We start from the raw sequence: 24,878 nt of genomic DNA on the forward strand, positions 1-24,878 counted from the left end.
TCAATATGTGTGGGGGGGGGCGCACACGCACACACGCACACACACACACATACATACGCATATCTGCATTTGTAGATCATTGCAACTGTTCTGGCATTTTGGTGCTTTCACGGAATCAAATCAATTCCCTGCGGTCTTCCCCCAGCGCAAAATATAATATTTGGCAGAGCTGCGGAATGTCTGTTGGTCTTTTCTCAGTGCTTGGCCACATTGGGGGGGGAAATAAAATAGCTGTATGTGAAAGCAACATTACAACTTTTTTATGAGTCTCCAGATATTTCAAGCCGTTTCTTTTTCTAGGAGGTGAAAAACCCAACACTGAAGTTGTTTAATTTTTTTCTTTTAGCCGTATGTATGTACGGACCAAGATCAGCCAGCCATCAATTTAGGTTATAGATTAACAGAGTTGGAAGGGACCTTGGAGGTCATCTAGCCCAACCCCCCCTGCCCAAGCAGGAGGCCCTACACTATTTTTGACTGATGGCAATCCAGCCTCTTCCTGAAAGCTTTAGAATACAGAATAGCAGAGTTGGAAGGGACCTTGGAGGTCTTCTAGTCCAACTCCCAGTGATGAAGCTCCCACAGCTCCTATATATAATATCATTTGGTACCTGACCAATGTTGGAGTCCTCCCATCAATAACTTGGGAGAATGCAGAATAATAAGAGACCGAAGGGACTTTCTTTCTGAAAATGGATAAAAATTTTGGTTAACCTGAGTCAGGTTTTATCCAATCTCAATCCATCAATTGATTTCACTAGGGAGTTTTATACGTCTTTCCTCGTATTTCTTGTATACTTGTTTGTATATTTATTTTTCAAAATTATCAGCCTAGCTAGAAGTCTTCCAAAGTGTCTGTTAAGAAAGTTTTCTTTCCCAAAATAATGCCAGGCTGCTCCTCGTTCTCAGAATGAAATGAATTAATTTAATGCCTTAATTTAAGCGGTCAGTAGAAATAGCAATATTGAGAAGAGTCTGCAAAAGAAGTTGGATGATCACAATCTAAGTAATAATTTGGGTTTGTTTTTCTCTCTTTCATCGCGCGCAAAAAAAGGGGGGGGAGAACATAGCAATAGCAATAACAGTTAGACTTATATACCACTTCATAGGGCTTTCAGCCCTCTCTAAGCGGTTTACAGAGTCAGCATATTGCCCCCAACAACAATCCGGGTCCTCATTTCACCCACCTGGGAAGGATGGAAGGCTGAGTCAACCTTGAGCCGGTGAGATTAGAACCGCCGAACTGCAGATAACACAGTCAGCTGAAGTGGCCTGCAGTGCTGCACCCTAACCACTGTGCCCACTTCGGCTCGGAACATAGATCCAAGTGATGGGATGCCAATGTTGGGTTTATTTTATAGGCTTCTGCAGTGTTGTGTGATTGTTTGAGAGCCTGTCGGTCGAGTTGGCTTAAGGGCTGGACTAAGAGCCAGGAAATATGAGAGCTAACTCTGCCTAAGGCAAGTCAGCCAGTTCAATAACAGAATAGCAAGCGTTGGAAGGGACCTCAGAGGCCTTCTAGTCCAACCCCCTGCTCAGGGAGGAAACCCTACACCAATTTCAGACAATTGGCTGTCCAGTCTCTTCTTGAAAACCTCCAGTGCTGGATCATCCACAACTTCTGGAGTCAAGTTGTTTGACTGATTAATTGTTCTCACTGTTAGGTGAGCCGAGGTAGCGCAGTGGTTAGGGTGCAGTACTGCAGGCCACTTCAGCTGACTGTTATCTGCAGTTCAGCGGTTCAAATCTCACCGGCTCAAGGTTGACTCAGCCTTCCATCCTTCCGAGGTGGGTGAAATGAGGACCCAGACTGTGGGGGCGATATGCTGACTCTGTAAACCGCTTAGAGAGGGCTGAAAGGCCTATGAAGCGGTATATAAGTCTGACTGCTATTGCTATTTTTCCTCGGTTCTAGAATAGGTTTCCCCTTGATGAGTTCCCATCCATTTATTATTGTTCTGTCTTCAGATGCTTTGGAGAATAGGTTGACGACTCCCCCCCCCTTCTTTTTTTGTGGAATGAATTGGCCTGGGAGACCTTCAGCTGAGGGCCTGTTTTAATCCCTGCCGTTGGAATCTCGGCTTGGCTGGGCTTAGTTTTCCCAAGCAGAAGGCGAAAGGCAACAGGTGGGCTCCAGACCAGTTCAAAGGACAGAGATCAAGTGATGCTTTTGCTGAAGCAACAGGTGTTACTTCAGCTCCCAGGGTTGATCTTCCACTTCTGAGGAAAGGGCTTAGCCGATGGGATTTCAGAAGTTCCACCTGTCTCTGGGGTTGTTGTTATGCGTGAGAAGTCATGTGCAATCCATCGCAACCCCATGAACAACGTTCCTCCAGGCCTTCCTGTCCTCTACCATCCCCTGGAGTCCATTGAAGCTCACGCCGGCTGCTTCGGTGAATCCATACAGCCACCTCCTTCTCTGCCGTCCCTTTCTTCTTCTTTTGCCCTCCATCGTTCCCAGCATGAGGCTCTTCTCCAGCAAGTCCTTCCTTCTCAACAGGTGGCCAAAGTACTTGAGATATATAGATAGATGGATGGATGGATAGATTGTTGTTGTGGTTAGTTGCGAAGTGGTGTCCCACCCATCGTGGCCTCATGGACCACGTTCCTCCAGGCCTTCCTGTCCTCTCCCATCCTCTGGAATCCATTTAAGCTCACACCGACTGCTTCGGTGACTCCATCCAGCCACCTCCTTCTCTGCTGTCCCCTTCTTCTTCTTTTGCCCTCCATCCTTCCCAGCATGAGGCTCTTCTCCAGGGAGTCCTTCTTCCTTCTCATTAGGTGGCCAAAGTCTTTGAGTTTCCTCTTTAGGATCTGGCCTTCTAAAGAGCAGTCAGGGTTGATCTCCTCCAGGACTGACCAGTTGGATGGCCTTGCAGTCCTTTAGAGGCACTTTGGGACATTAGTCTCCACTCACCCCTCCCCTCCCAGCCCCTCCTCAACTGCCCGCCTGGGGCTCCTTAGGGCCCCAACAGGAAGCAGTTGCTGGAGCTAAGCAGCCCCCAGGAGAAAGAGTTGGCAAAACAGCTCAGTTCCAATTGGATCTGACCGAGAAGGAGGCTCAGCAGAAGCACCTCACTGAGGACTAGGAGCATAGGTTTCCAAGCAGAGGGAAGACCTGCGGGAGTGCAAGGCCAGGCGCCGGCGCCTGGAGGCTCAGTGGGGCTGAGATGGTCAGCCAGTTCCAGCCATGATGCAGTCCCACTGGAAAGAGGCCCTCCGATTCTTCGCCACAAGCTTTGCTTCCCTCCAGCCTTTGCCCAAAGCCCCCCACCAGGAGGCCGAAGGAGACCCCAAGTCGGAATTTCTGCCCCCCCTCCGACCCCCACAAAAAGACCCCAAAGGGGGAGACTCTCTGCAGCAACGCAAGCGTTCATTGCACGCATCCGTCCCAGGGACCATAGTTTGAGGAACCCCTGATTTAGTGCAATATGAAAAATGCAAATAATTTTCCTGCCGACCACCACAATTTTCTCACGGACCCCCAGTTGGTGACAACTGTTCTACTCCAACCTCCTGCCTAAAGAAGGAGCCTTATACAGAATAAAAGAGGTGGAACCCGAGAGATCTTCTAGTCCAGCCCCCTTGAAGGGGCTGTCACAGAGAAGGCGGGGTCAACTTATTCTCCAAAGTACCAGAGAGCAGAAAGAGGAGTAACAGATGGAGACTTATCAAGAAGATATCCTGACAGCAAGAGCATTTCATCCTTCATTCATATCTTGCCTCCCTGAGTTATGGGTCCTCCGTCAACGGAGGCTTTCAAGAATAAACTAGACAACCGTTTGACCGGGATGGTAGAAAAGATTACTGTCTTGAGTAAGGGGGCTGGACTAGAAGACCTCCGCGATCCCTTCCAGTCCTACCATTCTATGTTTCTAAGCTGCTTTTCTACCCCTCTGAAACGGCTCTGACCTTGACGTGAACCAATCTGAGCATTAAAAAATTGGAACCGTCCTTTTGGAAGTCAATCCATTTCCTGCACAGTGTCCCATTCAACGCCCTTTGAAAGGCTTCTGCAAATTCCTTAGCGGACTTGCGCTCTGAACTCTGCCTGGAAGGGGATCAGCAGCCAGCGGAGTTCCTTTTCAGGCGAGAAAGTAAAGAAATCCCTAAAACCTGCATCCTTGGGGCTTCCTGTATTTTTCAGAGTATAAGACGCACCTTTTCCCTCCTGAAAGAGAGTGGAAGTGTTGGTGCGTCTTATACAACCAATGCAGCCATCTTTGGCCCCCCTGAAGCCCCATCCCTGCATCCCATTTTTGGGGAAAATGGCCCATTTTTTGCAAAAACGGAGGTATTTTTGCCTCTCCCCAGCAGCTCTTGGCAAGCTTCAGCAGGGCTGGGGAAAGGCAAAAATGTCCCTGTTTTTGCAAAAACCGGGCGGAAAATCGGCTATTTTTTTGCAAAAATTGGGACGTTTTTGCCTCCCCCCCCTCCCCAGCCCTGCTGAAGCCTGCCGAGTGCTGCTGGGGGCCGGGGAGGACAAAACCTTTTTATTTCTTTCTTACCTTTTCGAAAGGTTCAAGTTACTCCTTCGGTCTATTAGTAATTAGTAGAAAAGAACCTCTTTGGGCTTGTTAGGGCACTAGGGTAGAAAACAGGCGGCTGGGAGTTCTAGTCTCACCTTAGCCATGAAGGCCGTCTGGGGGACTTTGGGCCAATCACCAGGCAACTGGGAGTTCTAGTCCCACCTTAGCCCTGAACGCCGTCTGGGGGACTTTGGCCCGATCGCCAGGCGACCGGGAGTTCTAGTCCCGCCTTACCCATGAACGCCATCTGGGGGACTTTGGGCCAATCGCCAGGCGACTGGGAGTTCTAGTCCCGCCTTAGCCATGAACGCCATCTGGGGGACTTTGGGCCGATCGCCAGGCGATTGGGAGTTCTAGTCCCGCCTTAGCCATGAACGCCATCTGGGGGACTTTGGGCCAATCGCCAGGCGACCGGGAGTTCTAGTTCAGCCTTAGCCCTGAACGCCATCTGGGGGACTTTGGGCCGATCGCCAGGCTACCGGGAGTTCTAGTCCCGCCTTAGCCATGAGCGCCGTCTGGGGGACTTTGGGCCGATCGCCAGGCGATTGGGAGTTCTAGTCCCGCCTTAGCCATGAACGCCATCTGGGGGACTTTGGGCCAATCGCCAGGCGACCGGGAGTTCTAGTTCAGCCTTAGCCCTGAACGCCATCTGGGGGACTTTGGGCCGATCGCCAGGCTACCGGGAGTTCTAGTCCCGCCTTAGCCATGAGTGCCATCTGGGGGACTTTGGGCCAATCACCAGGCGACCGGGAGTTCTAGTCCCACCTTAGCCATGAACGCCGTCTGGGGGACTTTGGGCCGATCGCCAGACGACTGGGAGTTCTAGTCCCGCCTTAGCCATGAGCGCCGTCTGGGGGGACTTTGGGCCAGCCGCTCTCACTCAGCCCAGCCTGGAATAGCAATGAGGTCTCCTGCTCGAGCAGTGGGGGTGGGGGGGTCAGACTAGAAGACCTCCGAGGCCCCTTCCCACCCTGTCATTCCGCGTTCGGTGACCTTTGCAAGCCTTCCCTTCCCCTCCGCCCAAAGGCTGCCCCTGGGTGTCCTGACCTCCTCCCGTGTCCTCCTCTCCTCCGCAGGTGCCCTGCTATTCCTACGGGCAGAAGCTGTCCAAGCTGGCCATCCTCAGGATCGCCTGTAACTATATCCTCTCCTTGGCCAGGCTGGCCGACCTCGATTATAGCGCCGACCACAGTAACCTGAGCTTCTCCGAATGCGTGGAGCAGTGCACCCGAACCCTGCAGGCCGAAGGCCGGTCCAAGAAGAGGAAGGTAGGGGTCTCGGGGGGGGGGCAGGAGGAGGAGGAGGAGGAGGAGGGGGAGGAGGAGGAGGAGGAGGGGGAGGAGGAAGGGCTCTGCAGCTCTGGGGTTTTGTGAAGATTTGCAACAGCTGCTGTTTGGGGGTTTTATCAGCCTCTTATCTTTAAGGGTTTCCCCCCCCTCCCCCAGCCCCTGATTTATATTCTTCCACAGGCCAAGCGCTGGTTCCATCCCTTTTTTTTTCCTCTTTTAAACGCATTCTTTGAGGTTGGAATAACCTTGATGGAGTTATGCAAGGCTTAAGAATTTAAAACAGAGCAAGAGAGACAGAACTTTGGGTGTGTGCGTGGGTCTTTCTTTCTCTGTCTCTTTCTTTCTTTCATTCTTTCCTTCTTTCCTTCTTTCCCTCCCCTCTTTTCTCTTCCTCCTCTCTCCCTCTTTCTTCCCTCTTCTTTTTCTACATCTTCCTTCCTTCCCTTCCTTCTCTTCCTTCCTTCCTCCCTCCCCCTTCCTTCCCTCCCTCAATCCTTCATTCCTTCCTTCGTTTCTTCCTTCCTCCTTCTCATCCTCCCTCCCCTCCTTCTCTTCCTTCCTTCCTCCCTCCCCCTTCCTTCCTTCCCTCAATCCTTCATTCCTTCGTTTCTTCCTTCCTCCTTCTCATCCTCCCTCCTCTGCTTTCTCTTTTTTCCTCCCTTCCTCCTCCTTCCCTTTTCTTCTTCCTTCCTTCCTTCCTTCCTTCCTTCCTTCCTTCCTTCCTTCCTTCCTTCCTTCCTTCCTTGGAGAACAGATAAGTGTAGAATATGGGTTTTCCTTAAGAGGGGGAAGAAGATTCCAATTGAACATCCTTTCCTTGACTTATTCATGTTCCTAACAACCCCCCCTCAAGTTTCTGTCACTAAGAAAGACAGTTGCTAAGTGACCCTGAGGACACAGAGAAACCCCCAAGTGCTTCAAAGACCCTCTAAAACAGTGTTTCTCAACCTTGGCAACTTGAAGATGTCCGGACTCCAACTCCCAGAATTCCCCAGCCAGCATTCGCATTCGCTGGCTGGGGAATTCTGGGAGTTGGAGTCCAGACATCTTCAAGTTGCCAAGGTTGAGAAACATTGCTCTAAAAGGATGCAAATGACCAGCTGTCTGCAAGGAATATAAATCCTTCTATTCCTCACCGTCCAGTCAGAGCTGAAGAGGCTTCTTGGAGGAGAAGAAAAAGACCAGTCACCTGCTGGAAAAAAACACCTTTGGAACAACCAGGACCTGGAGGATGGAGGATCTCTGCAGATCCCCTTCTAGGATCTCCCTTCTGTCTTTTGAAGGATTCGGAGAAGCTGAATCAGAGGCTCCAGATGTTATATTTTTACTGGGGGGCTTGTGAGTCACCTTCCGTGATCCTCTATCTCTTTTTTTTTTACTGCATGGAATTTGAGGGGGGGGTTCCCTTCTTTCCCCCCCCCTCCTTCAACTTCTTTTTACAATAGGAAGGGGAAGGGAGAATGTTGCCTTCTGTCCTGTCCAATTCCCATTTGCTCAAGTGCTGGATTCCTTCGCGGACTGAAAAAGGGGGCCAAGAAATGGTTTAGCCATGACAACCCTCTCATCGATGCCCTAATCGTCGTCAGTGGGCCTTTAAAATAAACCTTTAAAAAGAAAAAAGATGATATTTCGCGTTTTTAATGGGCTGTTTAGCGACTTCGACAAGTATAATTTTTCCCTGAGAAGGAAAAAGTTGCATTCCTCTCCCATCGCGTTTTCATCCCTTAGTATAAAAGGACCGTTTCTGAAAGCTGCCCACTTTAGCTTTCGTAATAAGAATCATTTTTATTTACAGCCAGAAGTTCACAAAAAGAAAAACCTTTTATCTTAATCTCACTCGATTAAATCATCAGAAGGTGGGAGACCAGGAATTCTAGTCCTATCTTTGCCATGAAAGCCATCTGGGTGACTTTGGGCCAATCCCCAGGAGACTGGGAGTTCTAGCCCCGCCTTAGCCATGAAAGCCATCTGGGTGACTTTGGGCCAATCACCAGGAGACTGGGAGTTCTAGTCCCGCCTTAGCCATGAAAGCCATCTGGGTGACTTTGGGCCAATCACCAGGAGACTGGGAGTTCTAGTCCCACCTCAAGTATGAAAAACTGACTGGGTGACTTTGGGCCGATCACCAGGAGATCGGGAGTTCTAGTCCCTCCTTAGCCATGAAAGCCATCTGGGGGACTTTGGGCCAATCACCAGGAGACTGGGAGTTCTAGTCCCGCCTTAGCCGTGAAAGCCAACTGGGTGACTTTGGGCCAATCACCAGGCGACCGGGAGTTCTAGTCCCACCTCAAGTATGAAAAACTGACTGGGTGACTTTGGGCCGATCACCAGGAGATCGGGAGTTCTAGTCCCACTTTAGCCATGAAAGCCAACTGGGTTACTCTCTCCCAGCCCGTTCCACCTCACAGGATTGTAGTTGGGGTGGGGGGAGAGAGAAGGAAAGAATCTTAGTGTTTTTTTCACCACATTGAGTTGTTCCTAAAAAAAGAAGAAGAATTAAGGTGGCGTGTAAATAAATAAAAAACATTTCACCCTTAGAATAAGAAATGACCCTGAAAAGATATTTCTAGTTGCAATGAAGCCAATCTACTTCAATTAGTACCGTGGGACATTTGCAAATATTTTTAGTGGACAACGGTTCAATCCTGTTGCTTCTCTGGGTTGTGAGTAATTAAATAATCCAAGTAAATCACATGCAAAGTTGAGGGAGAATTAATCCACACACACACACGACCATGTTTCATAACTTAAGAACTGCAGGGATCCGCTGAACAACGGTGGCGAGAAAGGCTGCAAAATGAGGCAAAACTCACTTAACAGCCACCCTGTTTAGCAACAGAAATTTTAGACTCCATTCTAGTCGTAATTCAAGCATTATAAGTTTTCTCAGTGGCTCCTTCCGCCCTATCAAATTTTGAGCTTACAGCAGGATCCAGAGATTTCCTACATGGATCCCCAGGGATCCTTGCTAATCCTTCCCTGGATCCCTTCTTTGGAAGTGCTCCACTATGACTGGTCCATATTGCCTTGGTCCATATTGCCATTTTATTAAAAAAAAGATGTGGAGACTCTAGAAAGAGTGCAGAGAAGAACAGCAAAGAGGATTAGGGGACTGGAGGCTAAAACAGATGAAGAACTGGGTATGTCTAGTTTAATGGAAAGAAGGACCAGGGGAGACATGATAGCAGTCTTCCAATATCTCAGGGGCTGCCCCAAAGAAGAGGGAGTCAAATTATTCTCCAAGGCACCTGAGGGTAGAACAAGAAGCAACTGGTGGAAACTGATCAAGGACAGAAGCAACTTAGAACTAAGGAGAAATTTCTTAACAGGACAATTAACCAGTGGAACAGAAGTTGCCTCCAGAAGTTTTTGATGCTCCATCAGTGGAGGTTTTTAAGAGATTAGACAACCATTTGAAAGGGTATAAATTCTCCTGCTCGAGCAGGGGGTTGGACTAGAGGACCTCCAAGGTCCCTCCCGACTCTGTCGCCCTCTTATTCTCTTACTTCCACGTCCTCAGGTCTTTCAAACCCAGAAGCCTAGCATGAGCCCTTCAAAACATCCATCCTACCACTCCTTCCTCGACTGGAAAAATACCCTCGGAGAGGAGCACTGAGTTTTCCCCAGCCGTCCTTCCCCTCCTTCGCACCCACCCGCCACTCTGTCTCCAGCGTTTGAAAGATAATATTCTTTGCTTCATTAGTTTTTCCGAATGTAACGAGCCTCCCCCCTCACACACACACACACACCCCTCATTGAAAGAGGTGGAAGGGGGGGGCGGGAAGCTGCTGACCTGTAGCGGCTTAGCTTGCAAGCCCCTCCGTGCAGGGGGGAGATGGGGGGCTGCGTGCACAGAGGCCTTTTTGGTTCTGATTAGTTATTTCGCTGGTGAGCAATTTTGTGGAGCAGAGGGAAGCTGGGGCTGAGCAGGGAGAGCTTCCCTCCTCCTCCTCCTCCCCCCTCCCCTCCCCGGCTTTGGTCTTCTGGCAGTCCCAGACTCCAGATGTTCAGAGTGCTGGTTGGGAAGTCCTACTGGCGCCAGTGGGGGCAGAGGCCAGGGGAAAGGCACGCGAGCTGGAACCGAAAACACTCAGTCATTGCAGGATTTGGCTTCCCCCCAGCTCTCCGCTGGCACATTCCCCAGCATACTCCTAGCCATCTGTTCCAAAAAAACACTTTCAGGCTCTCATCATCACTCAAGATGCAACATGGAGAACAGCTGCTAGAGAGGAGCAGGACGGCGGGGGGGGGGGGTGGTGGTGGGGGAACCCAGCAAAAGGACGCTTTGTGAGGGAGGAAGCTGGACTCATAAATAACAGCAGAAGAATCTCTATAAAAGCCCAAGGCTCGAATTGATTTCTGGGTTTTAATCATTCCCCCCCCCTCCATCCCTTTCGCAGGCACAATTGGGGGGCATGGGGGGGAAAAATAAAAGGGTCATCGTAAGGCCCCCACCTGGAATCCTGCATTCATTTTTGGTCACCACACTTCAAAAAAGAAGTTGAGATTTGGGGAAAGTTCAGAGAAGAGCAAGAAAGAGGATTAGGGGACTGGAGGCTAAAACATATGAAGAATGGTTGCAAGAACTGGGTATGTCTAATGGAAAGAAGGACTAGGGGAGACAGGATAGCAGTCTTCCAATATCTCAGGGGTTGCCCCAAAGAAGAGGGAGTCAAACTGTTCTCCAAAGCACCTGAGGGTAGAACAAGAAGCAATGGGTAGAAACTAATCAAGGAAAGAAGCAACTTAGAACTGCGGAGAAACTTCCTAACAGTGAGAACAATTAACCAGTGGAACATCTTGCCTCCAGAAGTTGTGAATCCTCCAACACTGGGAGTTTTAAAGAAACGATTGGAGCTAAGGTCCTTGAAATTAGAATCATAGGATTGGAAGGGTCCGTGGAGGTCTTCTAGTCTAACCCCCTACTCAAGGCAGGAGACCTTATGGCATTTCATTCATTTGCTTGTCCTGTCTAGTTTTGGAAACTTCCACTGAGGGTTCTCTGACAACTCCAGGAGACAATCTGTTCTACTGTTTGGTTGTACAGTCAGAAAAGTTCTCCCTACTTCTAAAGTTGGTTCTCTCTCCTTGGCAACCTCCCACCCTTTTCTTCTCGTCCTGCCTTGGAGAACCTTAGAGAATAATATTAATATTATGTTTAATAACAATATTTTTAATAATAAATAAGTAATAAGCCAATCCCCTCTTTGACAGGGTAGACATATCTAGCTTCCTGTACGTCAATGAACTTATTCCTATACAATACATCTTCTATCTACCTATGTACACACATTCCTCTTATAACTGTTATTCTGTACTATTTTATATACATAGAAATGCAAATAAATCAAAATCAAATCAAATACAGTCTAGCTTAAATCCCCCCCCCCTCTTATTAATTATGCGGCTTTATGGCTGTTTCCTAATTTCTTCATCTTTTTTCTTTGCATCTTTACTACAGCCATTTGTGCCATGAATCCCGTACTAAGTAGCAGAGAGCCAAGGTGGCGCAGTGGTTAAATGCAGCACTGCAGGCTACTGCTAGATCAGCAGGTCAGCGGTTCAAATCTCACCGGCTCAGGGTTGACTCAGCCTTCCATCCTTCCGAGGTGGGTAAAATGAGGACCCAGATTGTTGGGGGCAATATGCTGACTCTCTGTAAACCGCTTAGAGAGGGCTGAAAGGCCTATGAAGCGGTATATAAGTCTACTGCTATTGCTATTGTTATTGCTAGCACTCGGATTCTCCCTTTGCCTTCTCTTTCTTTTGTAAGTCTGCCCATAAAGAAAAGGTATAAACACGCCAGGGCACAAGAAGATCGTAGGGACGATCGCTAGGAAGTTCATTCTGGTGCTGCTAGCCTTTGATGCTTGAGGGCTGGAAACAGGTGGCGGAGCTCAGGGGGAGCTGTTGAAATGAATGCATCAGCCTGGCGCTTTGATTTTAATGTTCCTTACTGTCCCTTCGGCAGCTGGGGGTGAGGCACACTAAAAAAAACCAAAAAAACCCACAAACCTCGGTTTTACCACGCTGCTTACAAAAGTCCGAAGCCACTTTTTTTTCAGTGCTATTCGGAGGTGATATTCAGCCAGTTTGGACCGGTTCACCTGAATGGATAGCGGAAATCGCAGGTAGCAATAGCAATAGCAGTTAGACTTATATACCGTTTCATAGGGCTTTCAGCCTTCTCTAAGCGGTTTACAGAGTCAGCATATCGCCCCCAACAATCTGATAGATAAATAGATAGATGATAGATAGATAGATAGATAGATAGATAGATAGATAGATAGATAGATAGATGATAGATAGATAGATAGATGATAGATAGATAGATAGATAGATAGATAGATAGATAGATAGATAGATAGCAATAGCAATAGCAGTTAGACTTATATACCGCTTCATAGGGCTTTCAGCCCTCTCTAAGCAGTTTACAGAGTCAGCATATCGCCCCCAACAATCTGATAGATAGATAGATAGATAGATAGATAGATAGATAGATAGATAGATAGATAGATAGATAGCAATAGCAATAGCAATAGCAATTAGACTTATATACCGCTTCATAGGGCTTTCAGCCCTCTCTAAGCGGTTTACAGAGTCAGCATTTTGCCCCCAACAACAATCCGGGTCCTCATTTCACCCACCTCGGAAGGATGGAAGGCTGAGTCAACCCTGAGCCTGGTGAGATTTGAACAGCCGAACTGCAGAACTGCAGTCAGCAGAAGTAGCCTGCAGTGCTGCATTTAACCACTGCGCCACCTCGGCTGCTCACCTGCTCTACAGTATGTGGTCAGCTTGTGTTTCTGGCACACGCATGAGCACCGGCCAATTGGTCTTCGCATGTGCCAGAGCACCAGACATCCGAAAACCAGCTGCCTGGCATGTGCATGCCTGGTTTTTAGCGTTTTGGCTTTTTTCAAGCTGTTTTCAAGCCGTTTTGGGGGGTATTTTCAGGGCATTTTTCCAGCCGTTTTTGGACTGGGAAACAGCCAAAAACCAGGCCATTTTCATGCCATTTTCCAGGCTGTTTTCAGGACAATTTTGGGGCTAATTTGGCCTGGAAACAGCCTGGAAAACAGCCAAAAACCAGGCCATTTTCATGCCATTTTCCAGGCCGTTTTCAGGACATTTTGGGGGCTAATTTGGCATGAAAACAGCCAGAAAAAGGCCTGAAAAATGGCCTGTTTTGGGGGCATTTTGGGGGGCTGTTTTCTGCCGCTCTGCACCTGCAAAGAAGAGCAGCTGGCGACAGCGCATGTGCCCACAGAGAGAGCTCTGTGTGCCACCTCTGGCAAGCGTGCCACAGGTTGGCCACCATGGTTATCTGCTACCCAGTTCGAAGATCGTAAGATCCTAAGTAGGGTCAGACCAAATAAAAGGAATTACGATTGAATTAACCTCTGTACTCCAGTCAACCCTCTTAAGGTTCCTTAATTATGTATTTAATGAAAATTTCTTCAGGTGTTCAGGAGGCAAAGGATGATATTAGGGATCTGAGAAATGTTAGCAGTAGGTTGTTTAAGAGCGTTCCATCGGAATGTCTTGGCGATGTGGAAAAGAGAAGCTTGGAATGCATCCGTTGAAAGAACTAAATCAGAGTTTTGTCTCTAGGAAGATAAATGTTTTGACTGCCTTATTTCTCCTGACTCTGCATATTTGCACTGCGGGGAAGATAATCTTCACGGTTAGAGGCAAGGAAATAGCGTCCCCTTGGTTTAATCTGAATTAATGTATCAGGATAGATTGCTTTCAACTAAAAATCTGTTGCTGGCATTCAGAAGCTTGACACCAAAAAAAGTTAATTAAGCCGGGCTCAAGGGAGTGCACAGCGCCGAGCCAAGGATTTGTTGAATCTGCCTCAAGGTTGCAAGATAGCAAAGAAATTTGCAAGTTCAGGGTGGGCCTTCCAATGCCGCTCGTCCTGCTATCAGCATCTCACGTTCCCCATCCTTTCGCCTGACTTATCCACCCAACAACTGGCCGGCCCTGCTTTAAAAAAAAAATGCACCCCCTAACTTTGACTGTATGTGCTGAGATGCCTCAGATAAAGAGTAGTAAACATTCCCTCTTCCCTTTTGGAGGACTAAGATGAGCCAGGGAAGTTGAAGGTCCCCTTCTGAGGTTGTTTTCTCACTCTAAAATATGGCCTCTGTGTTAATCAAGCCCTGGGTTTATTTTCAGATGGTCTCCTCGGCATTTAAGCCATTTCCCATCATCTACGAAACTCTGTTGATTGGAAGAGAATCGGATGGGACGGGATGGGGTGGAACAGAAGAATCAAGTAGGGTAGGAATAGGGTAGGAATAGGATAGGAATAGGATAGGATAGGGATAGGAATAGGATAGGAATAGGATAGGAATAGGATAGGAATAGGGTAGGATAGGATAGGATAGGATAGGATAGGATAGGATAGGATAGGATAGGATAGGATAGGGATAGGGATAGGGATAAGGATAGGATAGGAATAGGATAGGGTAGGGTAGGATATGATAGGTTAGGAATACGGTAGGGTAGGATAGGATAGGGATAAGGATAGGATAGGAATAGGATAGGGTAGGGTAGGATAGGATAGGAATAGAATAGGGATAGGAATAGGATAGAAATAGGATAGGGTAGGATAGGATAGGAATAGGATAGGAATAGGGTAGGGTAGGATAGGATAGATTAGGAATACGGTAGGGTAGGATAGGATAGGGATAGGGATAGGGATAGGGATAGGGATAAGGATAGGATAGGAATAGGATAGGGTAGGATAGGATAGGAATAGGATAGGGTAGGATAGGAATAGAATAGGGATAGGGATGGAAATAGGAATAGGAATAAGAATAGGATAGGAATAGGATAGGAATAGGGATAGGGATAGGAATAGGACTAAGATAGGAATAGGAAAGGGATAGGGATAAGGATAGGAATAGGATAGGGTAGGATAGGATAGGGTTAGGTCCTGGGTTTATTTTCAGATGGTCTCCTCGGCATTTAAGCCATTTCCCATCATCTACAAAACTCTGTTGATTGGAAGAGAATCGGATGGGACGGGATGGGGTGGAACAGAAGAATCAAGTAGGGTAGGGTAGGAATAGGATAGGAATAGGATAGGAATAGGATAGGAATAGGATAGGAATAGGATAGGAATAGGATAGGAATAGGATAGGAATAGGATAGGAATAGGATAGGAATAGGATAGGAATAGGGTAGGAATAGGGTAGCATAGGATGGGATGGGATAGGGATAGGGATAGGGATAGGAATAGGATAGGAATAGGATAGGAATAGGATAGGAATAGGATAGGAATAGGATAGGAATAGGATAGGAATAGGATAGGAATAGGATAGGAATAGGATAGGAATAGGATAGGAATAGGATAGGAATAGGAATAGGAATAGGATAGGAATAGGATAGGAATAGGATAGGAATAGGATAGGATGGGATGGGATAGGAATAGGATAGGAATAGGGTAGGGTAGGATAGGAATAGGGTAGGATAGAATAGGATAGGATAGGAATAGGGTAGGATAGGAATAGGATAGGAATAGGGTAGGGCAGGGTAGGATAGGATAGGATAGGGATAGGAATAGCATAGGAATATAGTAGGGTAGGGTAGGAATAGGATAGGAATAGGAATAGGATAGGAATAGGGTAGGGTAGGATAGGAATAGGATAGGATAGGATTCTGGGAGTTGAAGTCCACAGGACTTCAAGTTGCCAAGGTTGAGAAACACTGTACGAGTGGCAGAGACTGAAAACACCCAGTTACTCCTTCCTCCTGCTATCCTGGTTAGTATTAAGCTGAGGTGCGTGTAACCAAGGAAAAAATGTTCTTCCTAAACAATTGAGATCGTTAGTTATGACCATCCAACTAGCTTGTCTCCAGCTAACATTCCATGGATGCAAAGTTGAGTAGGGTGAGGACCATGGCAACGGCTGTTTCTACTTTTAGTTGACTTCATCATCGTGGTGAAGGACGTAATGTTCTTCAGAGATCTTCCAACTTATTTATGGAGCGCAGCGGCACCCGTGCCAATCAAAGGCTGGCAGATGACAGGCATTCCTCATTCCCTTTCTTTGATTCTATTGCGTTCGTTTTCAGGAATGACAACCGGAGGGTGGACTGAGCAGAAGAACCGAGCAGATGATCCGTTCCCGTCTTCTCAGAAGCACCCGTGTCCCCAATGGAGAGAGCAGAAAGCATCTGTCGTTTGAAGAACGCCCATTTGGAGAAGATGGAGACCTTTCCTTCTGCGGTTTTCTTCTGAAGCCCACCTCGTTTTAGTATCTGTGGAGAAGCTTCTCCCTCTGCTCCATAGCGAAGACCAGCCCCCATTGTAATGACATTGCAAGTGCCAAAGAGCTGGTTGCGTTTCTGTATTGCCTCCTCAAATCCAGAGATTATGATCCATACATTCTGTAAACTTCAGTGGCCAGCCAGATAAATCAGGGGTCTGTTGAGATGTGGAAGAAGTCGTGGTTTCTTTTGGTGGAATGCACGTTCAAAATGTGTAGGTCAGGGGTGTGTCCCTCCCGGTTCGGCCTGGTTTGACTGAACCGGTGGTGGAATTCAGGCCTGGGTCACAGAACTAGCAGCAACTCAGGCCTCACACATACACACACACAAACCAGTTTTTAGCAATAGTAATAGCAGTTAGATTTATATACCGCTTCATAGGGCTTTCAGCCCTCTCTAAGCGGTTTACAGAGTCAGCATATTGCCCCCAACAACAATCCGGGTCCTCATTTTACCCACCTCGGAAGGATGGAAGGCTGAGTCAACCTTGAGCCGGTGAGATTAGAACCGCTGAACTGCAGATAACAGTCAGCTGAAACGGCCTGCAGTACAGCACTCTAACCACTGCGCCACCTCGGCTCTTATATTTTTCTGGTGTCTTCTGCTGTTGCTGGCATGGTTCTGTGTATGCGCAGAGTAATTTTTAGTCAAATGCGCAAGGAATGCGCAGCCGGCATGCACACGAGGGAAGCAAAGCACACGCGGTTCAGGAACCCACCCCTGGTGCAGGTGATTGTAGAGGGAAGGGGTGGCAAAGCCCGTTGAAATTAATGGGCGTGGAGTCAGAACTGACAAACTTTTCTGTCACTAAATCCAGTTCTATGTACCCGAAAACAGAAACACTAAAGTCATCGCGAACCAGCCGGTGTGCCAGGCGTGAAGGATCAGATCCAGATTTGAAGGTCTAATCAAAATGATTGATTGCTAAAAAGTCAATGCACAGGCATTTTCTTCAGCTGCTTAGATCAGGAACGATGGAATTCAAGGGAGGTTGGGTTGAGTCCATTTGTGACTACCTAGAGATTCTAAGCTGATTCCTCTTTTGACGCCACCCTCAAGTTCTCCGCTCTTTTCCCTACACTGTGCTATTGTTCCACACTTTTTTTCCCCTTCGCCTTCACCAAATTTTGCTTATTTAAAAGAGCCAGCTTTTCTGGGTGAAAAATCATGATAAACAGCAAAGCAATAGCAATAGCAGTTAGACTTATATACTGCTTCCTAGGGCTTTCAGCCCTCTCTAAGCGGTTTACAGAGTCAGCAACTTGCCCCCACAGTCTGGGTCCTCATTTTACCCACCTTGGAAGGATGGAAGGCTGAGTCAACCTTGAGCCGGTGAGATTAGAACCGCCAAACTGCAGATAGCAGTCAGCTGAAGTGGCCTGCAGTACTGCACCCTAACCACCCTCGACCGTTACAAAGATTGTTACAAGAGATGATTTCTTTTTTTAAAAAAACCACGCCATTCAATTAATTAATTCAAATGTGTATTATCAAAGGAAGGTTCAATAGCAGAATAGCGTCAATGAGCAGAATATTCCAGAAAGGTTTATAATGTCACATTTTAAATTTCAGAAATGTTCAAGGCCATGTAATGCAGAGGCATTTGAATGCTATGTTGTATATTTCACTTCAAATTGAAGTAAAAAAAAAATGGAGAAATTCACTTGGAGTACGCAAATTTTATAAATAATGCGTGTCGTGTGTGAAACATATGCTTGTAATGAAGGCTATAATTCGATGTTACGGTAAAATAATGTGGACTTTTGAAGAAAAGAATACTCTACTTTAGGCAAAGGGCCGTGTGTAATGCCTATCCGTTGCCGCTAAATTTAACCTTCTGTTGTTTCATATAAATTATTTGCGCTTCATTTTCGCTAATGAAATTGAGCTGAATAGAGATTGTTGTGCCAATCTATTGAGAGATCTGGCAAGGCTATAACTCTTCACATTTTGGAGCAGCAAACTCTCCCACTTTTGAATTTTAGTCCTAAATGCAGGCAGGGAATGAAATGGATGAGGTGGGGTGGGAGAAGAGAGGAGGGGAGAGGCGATATTGGAATGAAGAAGAGAAGGGAATGAAGGATAAGATAGGATAAGATAGGGGGAAGGAGAGGAGAGGAAGAGAAGAGAAAGAAGAAGAGAAAGGAGGAGAGGAGAAGAGAATGAAGGATAAGATAGGATAAGATAGGGGAGAGGAGAGGAAGAGAAGAGAAAGAAGAAGAGAAAGGAGAGGAGAGGAGAAGAGAATGAAGGATAAGATAGGATAAGATAGGGGAAGGGAGAGGAAGAGAAGAAAAGAGAAAGAAGAGGGGAGGAAAAGAGAAAAGAATGAAGGATAAGATAGGATAAGATAGGGGAGAGGAGAGGAAGAGAAGAGAGGATAAGAGAAGAGAATGAAGGATAAGATAGGATAAGATAGGATAAGATAGGGGGAAGGAGAGGAGAGGAAGAGAAGAGAAAGAAGGAGAAGAGGAGAGGAGAAGAGAATGAAGGATAAGATAGGATAAGATAGGGGAGGGGAGAGGAAGAGAAAAGAGAAAGAAGAGGGGAGGAAAAGAGAAAAGAATGAAGGATAAGATAGGGGAGAGGAGAGGAAGAGAAGAGAGGATAAGAGAAGAGAATGAAGGATAAGATAGGATAAGATAGGGGAGGGGAGAGGAAGAGAAGAAAAGAGAAAGAAGAGGGGAGGAAAAGAGAAAAGAATGAAGGATAAGATAGGATAAGATAGGGGAGAGAAGAGAAGGATCAACTGTTGTGTTGGCACATTCACAACTTCTGGAGGCAAGTTGTTCCACTGATTAATTGTTCTATTAATTCTAGACTTACAACCATTAGAACTTACAAGAGGCTATCACATAGAGGAGAAGGACAACATCTTCTCCAAAGCGAGAAGGACAGGAGAAGAAGTCACGGATGAACGCTCCTCAGAGGAAGATCCAACCTGGAACTAAGGAGAAATCTCCTGACAGTAAGAACAATTAATCAGTGGAACAGCTTGCCACTAGAAGTTATGGGTAGTATTGATTAAACTAGACCCGAGGGACACAAATTTAAGTCCTTCTTCACCCACGGAACTTCATCAGATGATTTTATGATTGCTCATCTTAGTCCCTCTTACAGGGCAATTTGGAGGAATAGGATAAAGTATATTACATAGTGGGCATTTTTTCCCTGAGCAAAACTAAGTGTACCAAAAAGTATAATTTCCCTTCAATTTTCTGTAGATATTTACAAACATTCATACGAAGCGTTCTTCCCTACGCCAAGCACCATACCAGAATCTATGAAAAGCAATATTTATTATTTCCAATATATTTTAAATGGGGTACCTATAACCTACAATTAATTCATCACGGATTGCCCAATATACCACGAAGACATATATTCCAACCTTAAATTGCCTCTCTATGCACAAAGTCACAGTTTAGCCTGACATGATATACAACCTGAGCCTACAATCTGGATTTTAGTTTGCATGGACCCAGAAAAATAGACCGTAATGAGTAAACCATAATTAAATCCACTCTGCCTTGGGAAGGCCACACTTGGAATATTTGCATTCAGTTTTGGTCGCCACGATGTAGAAAAGATGTGGAGACTCTGGAAAGAGTGCAGAGAAGAGCAAGAAAGAGGATTAGGGGACTGGAGGCTAAAACATATGAAGAACAATTGCAGGAACTGGGTATGTCTAGTTTAATGAATAGAAGGACCAGGGGAGACATGATAGCAGCCTTCCAATATTTCAGGGGTTGCCACAAAGAAGAGGGAGTCAAACTATTCTCCAAGGCACCTGAGGGCAGGACAAGAAGCAACGGGTGGAAACTAATCAAGGAAAGAAGCAACTTAGAACTGAGGAGGAATTTCCTGACAGTGAGAACAATTAATCAGTGGAACAGCTTGCCACAAGAAGTTGTGAATGCCCCAACACTGGAAGTTTTAGAGAAAAGATTGGACAAGCATTTGCCTAAAATAGTAGAGGGCTTCCTGCCTACCGGGGCTAATTTGGGGTTGGACTAGGGGTTGGACTAGAAGACCTCCAAGGCCCCATTCCAGCTCTATTTTATTCTAAATGCTTTTGATTAAGAATTTGGCGAATCCCTAGAGCGAACAGTCAAAGGATGGTTAACACTTGGGTCTACATTTTCCTTTTCTAAGCACCGTAGGATCCAGACCTGTGGGCAACATCGTACTGGATGCACGAATTAATCTTCTGATCTAGGAAGGAAGGATAAACGGCTCTTCTTACAGCCTGAGACTAAATATCTTCTCTTTTTGACACCCTAAATTTTGAGACAGCGTTTCAACGCCATGCACGCTCCCCCAAATGCAAATAACTCTTTTTTTCCACCCCCAAAGACTGCCCCCAAAGAGTTTGTTTTTCTGCCCCATCGCTTTGCCTCTGTAAACCACTGTGCGACTGGAATCCAGTCCAAAGTTTTACGGTCCTTCAAATTGAGGCTGGAGCCAGAGAGGAAATACTAAAATCCTGTATATACAACTCCTGTCTGTGACAGGCAGAGAAATTCCATGAAAATTAGCAACTCAACAGTGGAATAAAGTTATATCCGATTCGAAGGTCGGGAAGCGGTTTGCTTTCTTGTTGCGAGGAACAATGGCTTTGTCACGAGGGGAAGATTTAGCATCTTTAAATAACGTGGAAGGTTTCGGTTAGGCTGGCCAAGCATTTAATTCACAACAGACCATCATTTTGAGAGGTTCTGGGCACTCTTGAGGAGTTTATGCTCGCAAGGGAAAATGCCTCTTCTCAAATTGTAAGTGCTATCTGGGTCCAGTTAACATTCTGGAATCAACATGTCAAATGTTTATCTTTTTTGTTTTGAAAATTGTGTGTGTGTGTGTGTGCGCCAAGGTTAAGAAGGAGGTTCTAAGTCAGTGTTTCTCAACCTTGGCAACTTGAAGATGTCTGGACTTCAACTCCCAGAATTCTAGGAGTTAAAGTCCGGACACCTTCAAGTTGCCAAGGTTGAGAAACACTGTTCTAAGTATTTTCAAAGCGCTATCCATCCATCACTTTCATTGCCCATTTCCAAGGATTTCTCTCCCTCCCCAATCAAGCCCAAAAGACCAATTGGGAAGGTCCAATTAAAGTGATTTACTGCCCAAAGTCTACACCCATGGGGCAGCGGTGAAAACTATTTTTTTTTAACTACCAGTTCTGTGGGCGTGGTTTGGTGGGCGTAGCTTGGTGGTGGGTCAGGTGACTGGGTGGGTGTGGCTATGTAGTCATGTGATTGGGGGGATCAAGAGACAGAAACGCATTTTAACAATGTCCTGCTGGAGCAGGGTTGGGCTAGATGACCTCCAGGTCCCTTCCGGTCTTGGATTATCCTCTGAAGCTGCATCTAGTGCCAGGTTTGTAGTCCTTCCTTCCTCTCCTTTTTCCCTCTCTCCCTCCCCCCCTCTCTCTCTTTCTCTCTCTCTCTTTCTCTCTCTCTCTTTCTTTCTTTCTCAGCATCCCCCACTGGGAAGTCTGCTGGGAGCAAAAACAAACCTCCCCTCCCCCCTGCATTTCCAGAGAACCTGTAGTAAAAACAGTGCTTAAAAAGTTTTTTTTTAAGTTGCAAAGATCAGCTGTGCGATGTGCAATTATCGGAACTTTCTTTAAAAACTGTTAAAAGTATTGTTTATTACCCGTTCTGCTGAGGAGAAGGAGAGAGTAGGAGGAGGGGGAGGAGGGGGAGGAGGAGGAGGGGGGGGAGGAGGAGGAGGAGGAGGGGGTGGAGGAGGAGAGAGAAGAAGAGAAGGAGGAGGAAGAGGAAGGAGAAATAGTAGAAGAGGAGGAGGAGGGGGGAGGAGGAGGAGGGGGTGGAGGAGGAGAGAGAAGAAGAGAAGGAGGAGGAAGAGGAAGGAGAAATAGTAGGAGAGGAGGAGGAGGAGGAGAAGGAGGAGGAGGAGGGAAAGAGAGAGGAAAGGATGGAGAAACACGGAGAGAGAGATAAATTCAAGGTCCTTCATTTAGGGAATGTATTGCAAGTAGTCCTTGGCATCCAACCACAATTGAGTCCAAAATTTCAGTTGCTGTGAGGCCTTTGCTAAGTCAGTTTTGCTCCATTGTTCCACCTTTCTTGCCACAGTTGTTCAGTGAATCACTGCAGTTGTTAAGTTAGCAACGCGGTTGTTAAACGAATCTGGCTTCCTTATTGACTTGGTTATCAGAATGTTGCAGAAAATGACAGGCGTTAGACTTCTCAGGATACAGGAAAAGTCTATTCGGCAGCCAGGTTCAGAAAGCTACCCATGGCTAGCATTGCAAGTTCTGAACAACCTTCATTATCGAAGCACGCATTCTTATACATTCTCAAAAGCATTGCAACACGGAAACACTTCACACATTTCTTAGTGGTTACCTTGAGGAGAAAGCCTTATAAGGAGATGGGGGTCTTACTTCTCCTTTTGTTTCAGGTATGGCTTGAACTTTAACACAAGTTGTGACATAGGGACGTTGGCGAGAACATCCTGTGGTTAGTGAATGGGGACACTTCCTTTAAGCAACTTCTAACTGTCCCTGTTATTCTATGTGACTTTTAATATAGAAGTAAAGGGGTTCTAAGAGGCTGTCCAGCCTGACCCAGTAGGTTTCACACTTAAATGTCCAAATCTCACTTTACGGCTGCTTTAAGAAGGTCGCAAAAGGGGATCACGTGACACCCCTCCCCCCTCCGAGGGACACTACAAGGGTCATAAATACGAGTCAATTGCCAAGTATCTGAATTTTGACCCCGCCACCAAGGAGAGGCTGCAATGATTGTAAGTGTGAAAAATGGTCCTGAGACACTTTGTTCAGTGCCATTAAGTCCAAGGTGTTCTTTCTTTCTTTCTTTCTTTTTCTTTCTTTCTTTCTTTTCTTTTCTTTCTTTCTCTCTCTCTCTTTCTTTTTCTTTCTTTCTTTCTTTCTTTCTCTCTCTTTTTCTTTCTTTCTTTCTTTCTTTCTTTCTTTCTTCCCCTGTGAATATTTGGGGAGAAAAGAGGGGAAAGGAGTGTATTTTTGAAAAGAAAAATTAACTTTGCGAAAATTACTCTTCCCAGGGATTGGAAGAGCTCTGAGTTAGCAGCTGAACATCGCCACCTGGTGTCCGTTCTGCTACATAACCAAAGAGACTCCGAACAGAAGATAACAGAAAAAGAGTTGGAAGGGACCTTGGAGGTCTTCTAGTCCAACCCCCCTACTCAAACTGGAGATCCTATACCCTATCGGACAAATAGTTGTCCAGTCTCTTCTTAAAAACCTCCAGTGATGGATCAGCCACAGCTTCCAGAGAAGGATCCAAAGGGCTGTTGAGTTGTTTCACATGTTTTTGCTGAAATCATCTTAGCGCAGGAAAAAGTTTTTCATGTGTCCCAAATCCCCGTTTCTGGTCTTCCTGAAGGAGCCGAAACTGCAGAAAAGAGTGATCGTTTCTCCCCCCCCCTTAAGACATCCTCATGTGACTCCAGTCTCTTCTTCCTACCGTTCCACCTATTATCCTGGAAATATCCTTCCTGATTTTCTCTCTCCTACTGCCAATTACCTCCACGCGACCTATTAGATCTCATCGATTAGGCCTCCTCCGAGTTCCATCAGCCGGTCAATGCCGACTGGCAACTACGCGGAGGAGAGCCTTCTCGGTGGTAGCTCCGACCCTCTGGAACGAGCTCCCCGTGGAGATTCGTACCCTCACCACCCTCCAGACCTTCCGCACAGCCCTCAGAATCTGGCTATCCCGTCAGGCCTGGGGCTAAGACTGTAACCCGCCCGAATGGTATGAATGTTGTGTTTTTTTAATTATGTATTGTCTTATATGTTAAAAGTTTGTCTCCCCCCCCTCCCCTTTTGGTTGTGAGCCGCCCTGAGTCCCCCCAGGGAAAAGGGCGGCATACAAATAAACTTCGAATCAAAATCAAAATCAAAGGGGTCCTTGGGAAGTCTTCCTCACTGGAAGATCCCACGTTTAGATATGGGCCAGTGGACTATGCCCTGACCCATACTCTGAAGCAAGGAACGGCCAGAAAAAGGCCCTTCATTAGCCCACTGATGTCATTGATTCAATCGGCTGGATTGGGTGCACAGTGGGATTCCAGGTTTGAACTGGGGAAGTAATTTGATCAGTTTGCGGTACTAAGCACCCTGACTTTAGAAAAATGTGGGGGGGGGAGGAGGAGGAATTTTAGAGAAACAGAACTTCTTCCCTGAGAAACCCACCATGCAAATGAAACCCTAGAAGGACAAAAGTCAAGGAAATTTTAATCCTGGAGTCTGACCATTTCCTGCAAGAGATGTCAGGGTTCCAAGTAGCCTCCAAAATTAAACCAGAGTCCGAGGAAAAGTATTTCTCAAAGTTCCAATTTATGAAGAGAGCCATGTTGGCACATCTGGGAAAACCCGAATCTGAAGGCTTCCCGGTTTTCCCCACCCGGTTGAAAGTTCAAGATCTTGCTCCCCACACCCACAAATCCACCCCATGTTCCAATCTCCCACTGACACGCTGGCAGCTTCCACCCATCCAGTTCCGGTCAGGTGCAGAGGTAGCAATAGCAATAGTTAGACTTATATACCGCTTTATAGGGCTTTCTCTAAGCGGTTTACAGAGTCAGCATATTGCCCCCAACAACAATCCGGGTCCTCATTTTACCCACCTCGGAAGGATGGAAGGCTGCATCAACCTTGAGCCTGGTGGGATTTGAACAGCCGAACTGCTGAACTGCAGTCAGCTGAAGTAGCCTGCAGTGCTGCATTTAACCACTGCACCACCTCGGCTCTTAAGATGCAGAGACAAAG

At 46.6% G+C, this 24,878-nt stretch overlaps 1 protein-coding gene across 1 annotated transcript in view; it reads left to right on the forward strand.

The window, feature by feature from the left end:
* Positions 1-17,765, forward strand: part of LOC148043228 (uncharacterized) — a 25,033-nt gene extending 7,268 nt beyond the window's left edge. The window contains exons 2-3 of the mRNA XM_087726558.1: positions 5,606-5,797; positions 15,908-17,765. Coding sequence (XP_087582684.1) covers positions 5,606-5,797; positions 15,908-15,913 — 198 coding nt within the window. The 3' untranslated portion in view covers positions 15,914-17,765. The remainder of the gene's footprint in view (positions 1-5,605; positions 5,798-15,907) is intronic.
* Positions 17,766-24,878: the final 7,113 nt, after the last annotated feature.

Source organism: Thamnophis sirtalis, unplaced genomic scaffold (genome assembly GCF_051295495.1).
Source record: "Thamnophis sirtalis isolate CommonGarterSnake01/CBP01778 unplaced genomic scaffold, rThaSir2_p1.2 scaffold_12, whole genome shotgun sequence".
Lineage (NCBI taxonomy): Eukaryota > Metazoa > Chordata > Lepidosauria > Squamata > Natricidae > Thamnophis > Thamnophis sirtalis.